Source organism: Lepidochelys kempii, chromosome 11 (genome assembly GCF_965140265.1).
Source record: "Lepidochelys kempii isolate rLepKem1 chromosome 11, rLepKem1.hap2, whole genome shotgun sequence".
NCBI lineage: Eukaryota > Metazoa > Chordata > Testudines > Cheloniidae > Lepidochelys > Lepidochelys kempii.
Window position 1 is genome coordinate 9,890,343 of NC_133266.1, and position 12,281 is coordinate 9,902,623.

At 46.8% G+C, this 12,281-nt stretch overlaps 1 protein-coding gene across 1 annotated transcript; it reads right to left on the reverse strand.

The window, feature by feature from the left end:
• Window positions 1-8,660: 8,660 nt before the first annotated feature.
• LOC140895252 (uncharacterized) lies at window positions 8,661-10,438 on the reverse strand. The gene is made up of 2 exons (XM_073304690.1): window positions 9,838-10,438; window positions 8,661-9,249 (listed from the first exon to the last, which is right to left on the reverse strand). The coding sequence occupies exons 1-2, from the start codon at window positions 10,418-10,420 to the stop codon at window positions 8,708-8,710; spliced, it is 1,125 nt and encodes a 374-aa protein (XP_073160791.1). The 5' UTR covers window positions 10,421-10,438; the 3' UTR covers window positions 8,661-8,707.
• Window positions 10,439-12,281: the final 1,843 nt, after the last annotated feature.

The window sequence follows — 12,281 nt, forward strand, 5'->3', positions numbered from 1 at the left end:
GGCCTGTAGTTCCCAGGATCTTCCTTCTTCCCTTTTTTAAAGAGTGGCACTACATTAGCCTTTTTCTAAATGCGCTGCTGATAATGGCTTAGGTGTAATATTGTGTGGCTTTGTAGTGTGCATTGGTTCTGGAACACCAGGATTTTCTTATTATGCATTATTGATGTGACAGTTTGCAAATATTTAACAAACAAATTAACGGGCTTGCTTTTCCCCCTCCCCCGGGCATTTTGGTTTGAAATCTCAATCTTTCTGACTACCAGAGCTGGCTGGGATTAGTAATTATTTTATTTAAAACATAATTTTGTTGCAGGTAATTTTGTCCTCTATGCTTACAGAAACAATGTGAATAAAGACCACTGGAAGCTTGAATTAAATCCCATCCTGGGAGCAACTTTTTCATCCTTATCGTCACCTTGAATCTTCCAATCAAAATTCTTATTTGCTTGTTAAAGTGTTTAGTCTCTTTCTTTATTCCTTTTATTTAAATGCAAAACGTTGACATTAAGATCCTGCAAACAGATCCATTTTTTCTTTCTCACCCTGTGTTTGTCTTGTTTGTGGAGATCGTAATGCCTTCATAGTAGGGATTGTCTGATACTGTGTATATGTACAGCACCTGTAACTGGACTGCTGCATAAAGGTGATGTCTGTAAATATTAGTTAGTTAATAGATAAGGTGCCAATAGATGGTGACATATCTCTGGAATTTGTGAGGCCCTAAAGCTTCTTATTGTGGTGCACTGGAACTGGCTTTCTCTGTACACGGAGCTCTTAACATGGTAAGGTCTAGAGAGCTATAAAGAGGCCTTAAGAGCTCTATGTCCAGCTGGGGGAGGATTCCTCCTGATTCAGACATAATCAAAAACAGCTGTAAGGCTACCTTCCGAAGGCCCCCTCACAAGCTAAAGGCATAGGAAGCGTGCCAGGAGCGGGGCTGGGGTGGGCCTCAGTATGAAGCAGGGCCTAGATTCCAGGCTGCTGTAACTGAGACGGGCCTTCAGGGCTGCCTTTGTTACGCTGGGTGCTGTTGCAACCCCTGTGGCTGCCCAGTATTGGGAGGGTGGAAAGGTGGCTTGAAGTCAACAAGGTCCCCCCGTTGCCTGGTGTCTGAGAGCTGTGCTACATCGCTTGGACCTAAGGTGTCAGAAGTACACGCTCCTGGCCTCAGAGTGGGCAACCTGTGAAGTGGCTGCAGGGTGGGACAGAGACAGCATGGCAAGCAGAGCGGCTACACCGAACCTGGCGATTGGTAAGTACTGCCGACAGCCCCTACCACGCTGTGGTTCTGCTCTGAGCTGGGGCCGCTAGGGCCAGGTTCAATCTATTTAGGGTCCCAGACCCTCTTGACACATAATTAAACCAGCTCAAGCCCCCACCCAGGAATGTGGTAAAACTAAACTCACCTTCCGGGGTGCCCTTAGGAGACTGAATTTCCCCACTCACGAGCACCTCCAGGATTGTGTACAAACAAGTCAATCTGCATGATGACGAAGGGGACACAGTTATGAACCAGGGAAAACCCAGCAACTGAACAGATATGCATATAAAGAATCAAATACTCCTTGCCCCCCTTTCCTGTGGCTTTGGCAGTAGTCCATCCAACTCCCTTCCCACCCACTAATCTGAACATCCTACAGGTAACAGTCCCTTGGCCACACCACCTCACTCATCCACTAGACCCCCCTTACAGCTAGGATCAGCAAGTACCAATCATCCTAGTGTCTCTCTGCAGGCCTATCTCCCATCCCAGAGGAGCTGTTTGTCTTGTTCCTCCTGGAGGCTTCACCACTTGACTCAGCTTAGCAATTCAGCTTTATTAAGGTGCTAGACAGACAAGGTATCACTGGAGTCTACTTGGTTCTGTGGCTGTTCTCTGAATCATCTGTTACGCTGATCTCCCCACAGGAGGGAAGCCAGATATATGTAGGAGCTTGAGCAGTGTTCTGACTACTTAGAAATGAGTTCTAGCCTCTCTGGGAGCCTACTACCCCCAATTCCAAGTTCATGTCTAGTTATGGTGATTCCCCAAGTGTCACTAGAGGAATTGTGGGTAAATAGCCTACGCAAATGAAGCTCTCTGTGGCAGCTCTTTTCCCTTTTTACCAATGAACAGAGTAGAGAGCTCTTTCCCTCTGGAACTTCCACCCATAGGGCATACATTTATTTCACCAGTGTTTGGACTATATTTCTGACATAAAATTGAATTTGTTTGCAATATTCTGAAACAAAGTATAGCCAACCTCAAATTATCACAAATCTTAAACCAGGCCCCAAACATCATGAGGTTCCTTTAAAATCATTTGACTTTTAAAAATTATAACACATTTGGGATTCTCTTTATTTGCCTTCTGGTTTTTAAGGCTGTGGGGTGTGTGTAAGTCATGTTTTCAACTTTTCTTCACAACAATGAGGGCTAGAAACTTGCTTTTTTATTTAATGAAAGCTGATGAAATAACATGACTCCACGAGCTGGGGCTTTGAGAAAAACACGAGATCATTGCAACACTAAAAATGGCAAAAGTTGGCAACACTGGTAGAGTTTGCATATATAGTTCTGTAATATAGCTACAAGATTTTTTAATAATAAAAATGAAGCAAGATAAGAATAAATATAAGGGCACAAAAGCAGGCAAGTGCCAAAGCTTGCCCTGAGATAACGCTCTATATAACAAAGACGTAAGGTTTCTAATTCTTAAGTCTTCATTTTTTGTTGTATTTGGTTACCAGTAAAATGATGCAGCACTCACAGTCTGGTTCATATGCACTTTCTGTTACTTTCCAATACAAGATCCTAATGCAGCAAGATCTGATCAGGAAACCTCATTAGGGAAGTAATACCTGTCAGTCTCCAGCACACATGTAAGAGGGAAAGAACACTGCGGTATATTTCATCTTAGCTACATATATGGTTTCAATCTTGGGATAAACCATGTATCTTAGACATCTTGGATTTGTAGTTAAATCTTAACCTTGATGCTTATTAGCACTTGCTTAAAACTTTGCCATATGATTACCATGCACCAGTCACATCATATCTAGGAGCTCAAGTTAACTATGACTGAGGAAAAGGATGACCCAGGGCTTTGCTGAAGGGAGACAGATCCTTTCACGTCTAAGTAACTTGTTTGTATTAGGTTGGCACTTAAGGGAAGGTGCTACCAGCTGATGGCTGCTTGTTGCCCTAGGTCAGGGGTGTCCAAACTGCAGCTCGAGAGCCGTATGCGGCTCTCTTACAGTTAGTGTGGCTTGCGGAGCTCCCACCACCCCTGCATTCTCTGCCTACCAGACTTGGGGGGGAGCTTGGGGATTCTGCATTGTGGCAGGATGGTGGGGCTAGGGGCTTCTGCCAGAGGCAACTGGCACCTGCTGAGAGTGGGGGGGGGGCACAATTTAAAGGTTTAGCCCCCACAACAGCTTGAGTCACGCCCCCCTCTTACCCTGAGCCACCCTCCTTGCAGCCCCCAGGTGTTAGCTCTGCATGGAGAGACAGCAGCAAAGGGCTAGGAGCTGCAGGGCTTTAGCTCCATGGGGAGAGGCAGCAGCAAAAGCAGCAGCTCTTCTTGCAGCTCCCAGCTGTTTGCCACTGCCTCTCCCCACGGCCCAGCCCCGCAGCTCCCAGCTTGCCGGGCCCAGCAGCACCATGTGACCGAGTGGGGCCAGCAAACCCTGGCAAAAATTGGGGGTGCGGAAGCCCAAGACCCCAGCAGATGTGCCTCTGCTCTCGAACTAAAGATGGTCATATGCGGCTCGGAGGACCAGTACGTTTGGCCACCCCTGACCTAGGTGAAATGAGTTATCATATGTTTTGAGGTAGCATCCAGGAGCCCCAGACAGGGATCAGGGCCCCACTGCGCTAGGCATTGTACTCGGTTCAACTCGTAGCTGGCAATTGTTCACACTACAAATCCATCACTATGAGCGCTAACTAATGCCCTTGGTAGCAGACTCAGCAGAGATATAGGATGTGTTGTGCAAGTACTATGGCAAGAGGTGCTTTGATATAGATTAGATCACAGGAACCGCTAAGACTGATATGTCTTCTAGAGGTGAACCCCCCCTGGAGCAGGGCGAGGGTTAATTGTCAGGGAAGTGCTAGGGAAGCTTGCATCACTGTGCCTGTTTTGTGCTTGCTCTATATACAAATAAAGGACTCCAGGGCCTGATTCATCACTGCCTTGTATCTTGTGTAGTCACCGACACTGGGCAAAGGGTAAAATGCTACTGTCCTGATTTGCACAGGTATAGGTGCAAGCTAGGCTTCAAGACAGTGGAGAATGCAGTCCCGTGGTCTCCAAGTCTCAATCCAACATCCTTCATGTACACTAAAGTCCCAATTTATATAACACTAAACTGCAGCCATTTTCTCCTTGGACATTCTTGAGAAGTTTGCTGATCGTGTATGTACTGGATAGTAAAGAGGAGCCCTCCTTCTTCCAGGTCCCCCCTTGCCACAAGATCTGCTTTGCCACATGAATATTGCTGCCCTGAGATCTGCAGCTCTCATTGGGGAGCAGGATTTTACAAAGTAAAAGGCATTAGTCAGAGTTTTCAAAGTGCAATCACTAGATAGACACACTAAGCATAATATATGTCGTGCAGCTGTAGCTATGTTGGTCCCAGGGTATTAGAGAGACAAGGTGGGTGAGGTAATATCTTTTATGGGACCAACTTCTGTTGGTGAGAGAGATTTTGAGCCACACAGAGCTCTTCTTCACGTCTGGTAAAGAAACTGGATTTATGGCTTATTACAACAATATGTAATTCACTAACCCCCTCTTCTTGTCCTATGACTGCAGAATGGAACACTCTATCTTGAATGATCCCTTACAATATATGCAAACTACTTATGCTAAAGATTCGGTTCCACCTTGTGTTTTGCTGGGAGTACCTTTCCCAGACCTGAAGAAAAGCTCTGAGTAAACTCAAAAACTTGTCTCTCTCACCAATAGAAGTTGGTCCAATAAAAGATATTACCTCCTCTACCTTGTCTTTCTCATACTCAGCTTCACCCACCTTGTCACGCTAAGGATAAGACAGCCCCAATCACCTGCTGTGCTTACACATAGCCTGGGAATTAAACCAGCCATAATGAACTGAACTGTTCAGCTGCTCTCTCATAATCATTAATTGTGAAGATACCATCATTCACGTTTGCAATCTATGAACTGTCGTGTTGTAACTGATTTTTTTTTTTTAAGTTCCATTAATTTTCATGGCAAAGCCACAAAGAATGCCCTGCAGATAATTCATGCAGAACCGGATCCTGCAAGCCTGGCTTGGGCGAACCTCCCATTGATTTCCATGACAGGAGTTCCACATGGGCCCATCCACTTGTCAAAATTTGTGTTTAAGGCTTCTACATATTTTAACTACCGGATCATCCAGCTAAATTAAAGCCAAATTATTATACCACAACCATTTGTATCTAGATTGGTCTCCCTGAGGGGGGAAAAGTGTAGAAGGTAAATTGTTTGGCACTTTTCACTGCACCAAGAATTAATTCACACGTTCTATTCTATTCTTATGGAATCATAGGACTGGAAGGGACCTTGAGAGGTCATCTCCCCTGCACTCATGGAAGGACTAAGTATTATACCATCCTTTACAGGTGTTTGTTTGACCTGCTTTTAAGACTCTCCAATAATGATTTCGTTCCACAACCTCCCTGGGCAATTTATTCCAGTGCTTACCCACCCTCACAGGAAGTTTTTCCTAATGTCGAACCTAAACCTCCCTTACTGCAATTTAAGCCATTGCTTCTTGTCCTATCCTCAGAGGTTAAGGAGAATAATTTTTCTCCCTCCTCCTTGTAACAACTTTTTATGTACTTGAAAACTGTTATCATGTTCCCTCTCAGTCTTCTCCTCTCCAGACTAAACAAACCCAATTTTTTCAGTCTTCCCTCATAGGTCATGTTTTCTAGACCTTTAATAATTTTTTTTGCTCTTCTCTGGACTTTCTCCAATTTGTCCACATCTTTCCTGAAATGTGGCACCCAGAACAGGACACAATACTCCAGTTGAGGCTTAATCAGTGCAGAGTAGAGCGGAAGAATTACTTCTTGTGTCTTGCTTACAACACTCCTGCTAATACTCCCAGAATGATGTTCGCTTTTTTTGCAGCAGTGTAACATTGTTGTTTCATATTAGCTTGTGATCCCCAGATCCCATTCTGCAGTACTTCCTCCTAGGCGGTCATTTCCCATTTCGTATGTGTGCAACTGATTGTTCCTTCCTAAATGGAATACTTTGCATTTGTCCTTATTGAATTTCATCTTATTCACTTCAGACCATTTCTCCAGTTTGTCCAGATCATTTTGAATTTTAATTCTATCCTCCAAAGCGCTTGCAACCCCTCCCAGCTTGGTATCATCTGCAAACTATGTAAGGGTATGTCTACACTACGAAATTAGGTCGAATTTATAGAAGTCGGTTTTTTTGAAATCGGTTTTATATATTCGAGTGTGTGTGTCCCCACAGAAAATGCTCTAAGTGCATTAAGTGCATTAACTCGGCGGAGCGCTTCCACAGTACCGAGGCAAGCGTCGACTTCCGGAGCGTTGCACTGTGGGTAGCTATCCCACAGTTCCCGCAGTCTCCGCTGCCCATTGGAATTCTGGGTTGATATCCCAATGCCTGATGGGGCTAAAACATTGTCGCGGGTGGTTCTGGGTACATATCGTCAGGAACCCGTTCCCACCCTCCCTCCCCCCGTGAAAGCAAGGGCAGACAATCATTTCGCGCCTTTTTTGTCTGCTACCAGCCAAAGATGTAAAGGATAGATGGAGTGGGTCAGAACAAGAAATAGACCAGATTTGTTTTGGACTCATTTTCCTCCTCCCCTGTCTAGATCACACTGCAGTCAGTCACAGAGAAGGCGCAGCGAGGTTAATCTAGCCATGTATCAATCAGAGGCCAGGCTAACCTCCTTGTTCCAATAACAACGATAACTTTGGTGCACCATTTCTTATTGGAACCCTCCGTGCAGTCCTGCCTGAAATACTCCTTGATGTACAGGCACACCCTTTGTTGATTTTAGCTCCCTGAAGCCAACCCTGTAAGCCGTGTCGTCAGTCGCCCCTCCCTCCGTCAGAGCAACGGCAGACAATCGTTCCGAGCCTTTTTTCTGTGCGGACGCCATACCAAGGCAAGCATGGAGGCCGCTCAGCTCATTTTGGCAATTAGGAGCACATTAAACACCACACGCATTATCCAGCAGTATATGCAGCACCAGAACATGGCAACGCGATACCGGGCGAGGAGGCGACGTCAGCGCGGTCCCGTGAGTGATCAGGACATGGACACAGATTTCTCTGAAAGTATGGGCCCTGCCAATGCATGCATCATGGTGCTAATGGGGCAGGTTCATGCTGTGGAACGCCGATTCTGGGCTCGGGAAACAAGCACAGACTGGTGGGACCGCATAGTGTTGCAGGTCTGGGACGATTCCCAGTGGCTGCGAAACTTTCACATGCGTAAGGGCACTTTCATGGAACTTTGTGACTTGCTTTCCCCTGCCCTGAAGTGCATGAATACCAGGATAAGAGCAGCCCTCACAGTTGAGAAGCGAGTGGCGATAGCCCTGTGGAAGCTTGCAACGCCAGACAGCTACCGGTCAGTTGGGAATCAATTTGGAGTGGGCAAATCTACTGTGGGGGCTGCTGTGATGCAAGTAGCTCACGCAATCAAAGATCTGCTGATATCAAGGGTAGTGACCCTGGGAAATGTGCAGGTCATAGTGGATGGCTTTGCTGCAATGGGATTCCCTAACTGTGGTGGGGCTATAGACGGAACCCATATCCCTATCTTGGCACCAGAGCACCAAGCCGGCGAGTACATAAACCGCAAGGGGTACTTTTCGATAGTGCTGCAAGCTCTGGTGGATCACAAGGGACGTTTCACCAACATCAACGTGGGATGGCCGGGAAAGGTGCATGACGCTCGCATCTTCAGGAACTCTGGTCTGTTTCAAAAGCTGCAGGAAGGGACTTTCTTCCCAGACCAGAAAATAACTGTTGGGGATGTTGAAATGCCTATATGTATCCTTGGGGACCCAGCCTACCCCTTAATGCCATGGCTCATGAAGCCGTACACAGGCAGCCTGGACAGTGGTCAGGAGCTGTTCAACTACAGGCTGAGCAAGTGCAGAATGGTGGTAGAATGTGCATTTGGACGTTTAAAGGCACGCTGGCGCAGTTTACTGACTCGCTTAGACCTCAGCGAAACCAATATTCCCACTGTTATTACTGCTTGCTGTGTGCTCCACAATATCTGTGAGAGTAAGGGGGAGACGTTTATGGTGGGGTGGGAGGCTGAGGCAAATCGCCTAGCTGCTGGTTACGCGCAGCCAGACACCAGGGCGGTTAGAAGAGCTCAGGAGGGCGCGGTACGCATCAGAGAAGCTTTGAAAACCAGTTTCATGACTGGCCAGGCTACAGTGTGAAAGTTCTGTTTGTTTCTCCTTGATGAAACCCCCCATCCCTTGGTTCACTCTACTTCCCTGTAAGCTAACCACCCTCCCCTCCTCCCTTTAATCACCGCTTGCAGAGGCAATAAAGTCATTGCTGCTTCACAGTCATGCATTCGTTATTCATTCATCACACAAATAGGGAGATGACTACCAAGGTATCCCAGGAGGGGTGGTGGAGGAGGGAAGGAAAATGCCACACAGCACTTTAAGCACAGCACTTTAAAAGTTTACAACTTTAAAATTTATTGAATGACAGCCTTCTTTTTTTTGGGCAATCCTCTGTTGTGGAGTGGCTGGTTGGCCGGAGGCCCCCCCACCGCGTTCTTGGGCGTCTGGGTGTGGAGGCTATGGAACTTGGGGAGGAGGGCGGTTGGTTACAGAGGGGCAGCAGTGGCAGTCTGTGCTCCAGCTGCCTTTGCTGCAGCTCAACCATACACTGGAGCATTCTGGTTTGGTCTTGCAGCAGCCTCAGCATTGAATCCTGCCTCCTCTCATCACGCTGCCGCCACATTTGAGCTTCAGCCCTGTCTTCAGCCCGCCACTTACTCTCTTCAGCCCGCCACTTACTCTCTTCAGCCCTCCACCTCTCCTCCCGGTCATTTTGTGCTTTCCTGCACTCTGACATTATTTGCCTCCACGCATTCGTCTGTGCTCTGTCAGTGTGGGAGGACAGCATGAGCTCGGAGAACATTTCATCGCGAGTGCGTTTTTTTTTCTTTCTAATCTTCACTAGCCTCTGGGAAGGAGAAGATCCTGTGATCATTGAAACACATGCAGCTGGTGGAGAAAAAAAAAGGGACAGCGGTATTTAAAAAGACACATTTTATAAAACAGTCGCTACAGTCTTTCAGGGTAAACCTTGCTGTTAACATTACATACATAGCACATGTGCTTTCGTTACAAGGTCGCATTTTGCCTCCTCCCACCGCGTGACTACCCCCTCAACCTTCCCCCCTCCCTGTGGCTAACATCGGGGAACATTTCTGTTCAGCCACAGGCAAACAGCCCAGCAGGAATGGGCTATACTGAGTGTCCCTGAAGAAAAGCACCCTATTTCAACCAGGTGACCATGAATTATATCTCACTCTCCTGAGGATAACACAGAGAGAGAAAGAACGGATTTTGGTTGAATGCCAGCAAACATACACTGCAATGCTTTGTTCTACAGTGATTCCCGAGTATGTGTTACTGGCCTGGAGTGATAAAAGTGTCCTACCATGAAGGACGAAATAAGGCTGCCCTCCCCAGAAACCTTTTGCAAAGGCTTTAGGACTACATCTAGGAGAACCGCAAATGCCAGGGCAAAGTAATCCTTTCACATGCTTGCTTTTAAACCATGTATAGCATTTTAAAAGGTACACTCACCAGAGGTCCCTTCTCCGCCTGCTGGGTCCAGGAGGCAGCCTTGGGTGGGTTCGGGGGGTACTGGCTCCAGGTCTAGGGTGAGAAACAGTTCCTGGCTGTCGGGAAAACCGGTTTCTCTGCTTGCTTGCTGTGAGCTATCTACAACCTCCTCCTCATCATCATCTTCTTCGTCCCCAAAACCTGCTTCCGTATTGCCTCCATCTCCATTGAAGGAGTCAAACAACACGGCTGGGGTAGTGGTGGCTGAACCCCCTAAAATGGCATGCAGCTCATCATAGAAGCGGCATGTTTGGGGCTCTGACCCAGAGCGGCTGTTCGCCTCTCTGGTTTTCTGGTAGGCTTGCCTCAGCTCCTTCAGTTTCACGCGGCACTGCTTCGGGTCCCTGTTATGGCCTCTGTCCTTCATGCCCTGGGAGATTTTCACAAAGGTTTTGGCATTTCGAAAACTGGAACGGAGTTCTGATAGCACGGATTCCTCTCCCCAAACAGCGATCAGATCCCGTACCTCCCGTTCGGTCCATGCTGGAGCTCTTTTGCGATTCTGGGACTCCATCATGGTCACCTGTGCTGATGAGCTCTGCATGGTCACCTGCAGCTTGCCACGCTGGCCAAACAGGAAATGAGATTCAAAAGTTCGCGGTTCTTTTCCTGTCTACCTGGCCAGTGCATCTGAGTTGAGAGTGCTGTCCAGATCGGTCACAATGGAGCACTCTGGGATAGCTCCCGGAGGCCAATACCATCGAATTGTGTCCACAGTACCCCAAATTCGAGCTGGGAACGTCGATTTAAGCGCTAATCCACTTGTCAGGGGTGGAGTAAGGAAATCGATTTTAAGAGCCCTTTAAGTCGAAATAAAGGGCTTCACTGTGTGGACAGGTGCAGGTTTAAATCGATTTAACGTTGCTAAATTCGACCTAAAGTCCTAGTGTAGACCAGGGCTTAGTGTACTTTCTATGCCATTAGATATATAGGTTCTTATAGCAAGCTCATCACCATAGTATCTGTTCTCCTTCCACTAGTGCATTAAGCAACATGACTGCACATCTGTCACACATTGTTTGTTCTCTCATCCTCACCACAGGGGTAGAAGAGTTGTGCAGGGGGAAAATCTTGTTTTGGTAGGATTGTTGTTGTTTTGTTTTTACAATAAATAAATAAATATAAATATATCTGTTCTGTGTTTCTATTAGAGAAGGCTGGTGAAAGAAATGCACCTTGCACTTGGAGGGGGAGGTGAGGAGGTTTGTAGTGGTCCTTAGTTTGGAGGGGGGAGTCATTTCACAGTCTCAGACAGTGCCCTCCCCACCCCCCTGAAGGTTCTGTATCCTGCACAGACACGCTGTACCCTTACTATAGGGAGTTCCACTGTGCCAGAGGAGGGGAGTTGTTGAGCAGTCTTTGTCCCAGAGCTTTAGATGATCTTTCCTGGGCCCAGGCCATGGAGTGTTTTGAAAATAAGGAGTGAGACCATGAACTTGTTTTGAAATTCCCTGGGGAGCCAGTGTTGAGAGCAGAGGACAGGTGTGATGCACCCATGGGTGGCTTGTGTTGCTAAGGACATGCACTACTGTGTTTTGTACTGGTTGGAGTTTCCTAAGAGTTGAAGGTTTCATGCCCAGGTATATCACAATACTGTAGGCCAGTCTAAAGGTGACAAAGGCAGAAATAACTGAGGACAGGCTTTCATCTGCTAGGATGGGATGGAGTATCCTAGCCACTCCTAATACACAAGCCTTCAGGCCAAAAGGACTCAGTCTTGAGTGCCTTCTATCAATGCTGAACACCCTCCAGTTCCACTGAGGGCCCATCTTAGGCTCTTCGCATCACCGTTGTATCTGAAAGCCACACAATCTTTAATGTGTTTATCCTGTGAGGTAGGGCAATGCTATTATACCCATTTTACAGATGAGGAACTGAGACACCCAGAAGCTAAAGCCTAGATCCCCATATAAATCAAGAGAGTTAGGCACTGAAATATCTTTGAGGCTCTCAGGCTAAGATACTTGCTTAAGGTTACATGGAGCATGTGGTGGAGAAGGGATGTGAAGCTGGGTTTCTCAAGTCCTAGACCAGTGCCCTAACCACTAGGCAACTCTTTCTCTCACAGGCTAAAAAGATCACTTCTTTAGGTGTCTGGCTGAAAGAGACCCTTTTGGCCTACAAACGTGGGGTCCTATTCTTCCATTTCAGGGTGACTCAGTCCCAGTATCTTCAATGCGAGTGACTCATATCTCATGGGAGCAAATAGGTCTACATTCTTCACTGGTCCTGTGCTGCCAACTCTCATGATTTTATTGCAAGTCTTGTTATTTGGTATTTTTCCTGAAGCCTCAGCTACTGGAGTCATGTGATTGTGGGAGAATCTCAGCTTTCATTAAAAAAAATCTGACCCTTTTGGTTGAAAATCTGAAGCCTAGTGGTTTGAAACCCAGAAGGAAAATAAA

What these genes read in the sequence shown, in the direction of transcription:
- LOC140895252 (XM_073304690.1), bottom strand. Translation starts at nt 10,420, where the DNA reads ATGCAGAGCTCATCAGCACAGGTGACCATGATGGAGTCCCAGAATCGC. An exon ending in AGGCGGAGAAGGGACCTCTG is followed by an intron (nt 9,250 to 9,837) that starts GTGAGTGTACCT and finishes TTTCTCCACCAG; the next exon opens with CTGCATGTGTTTCAATGATC.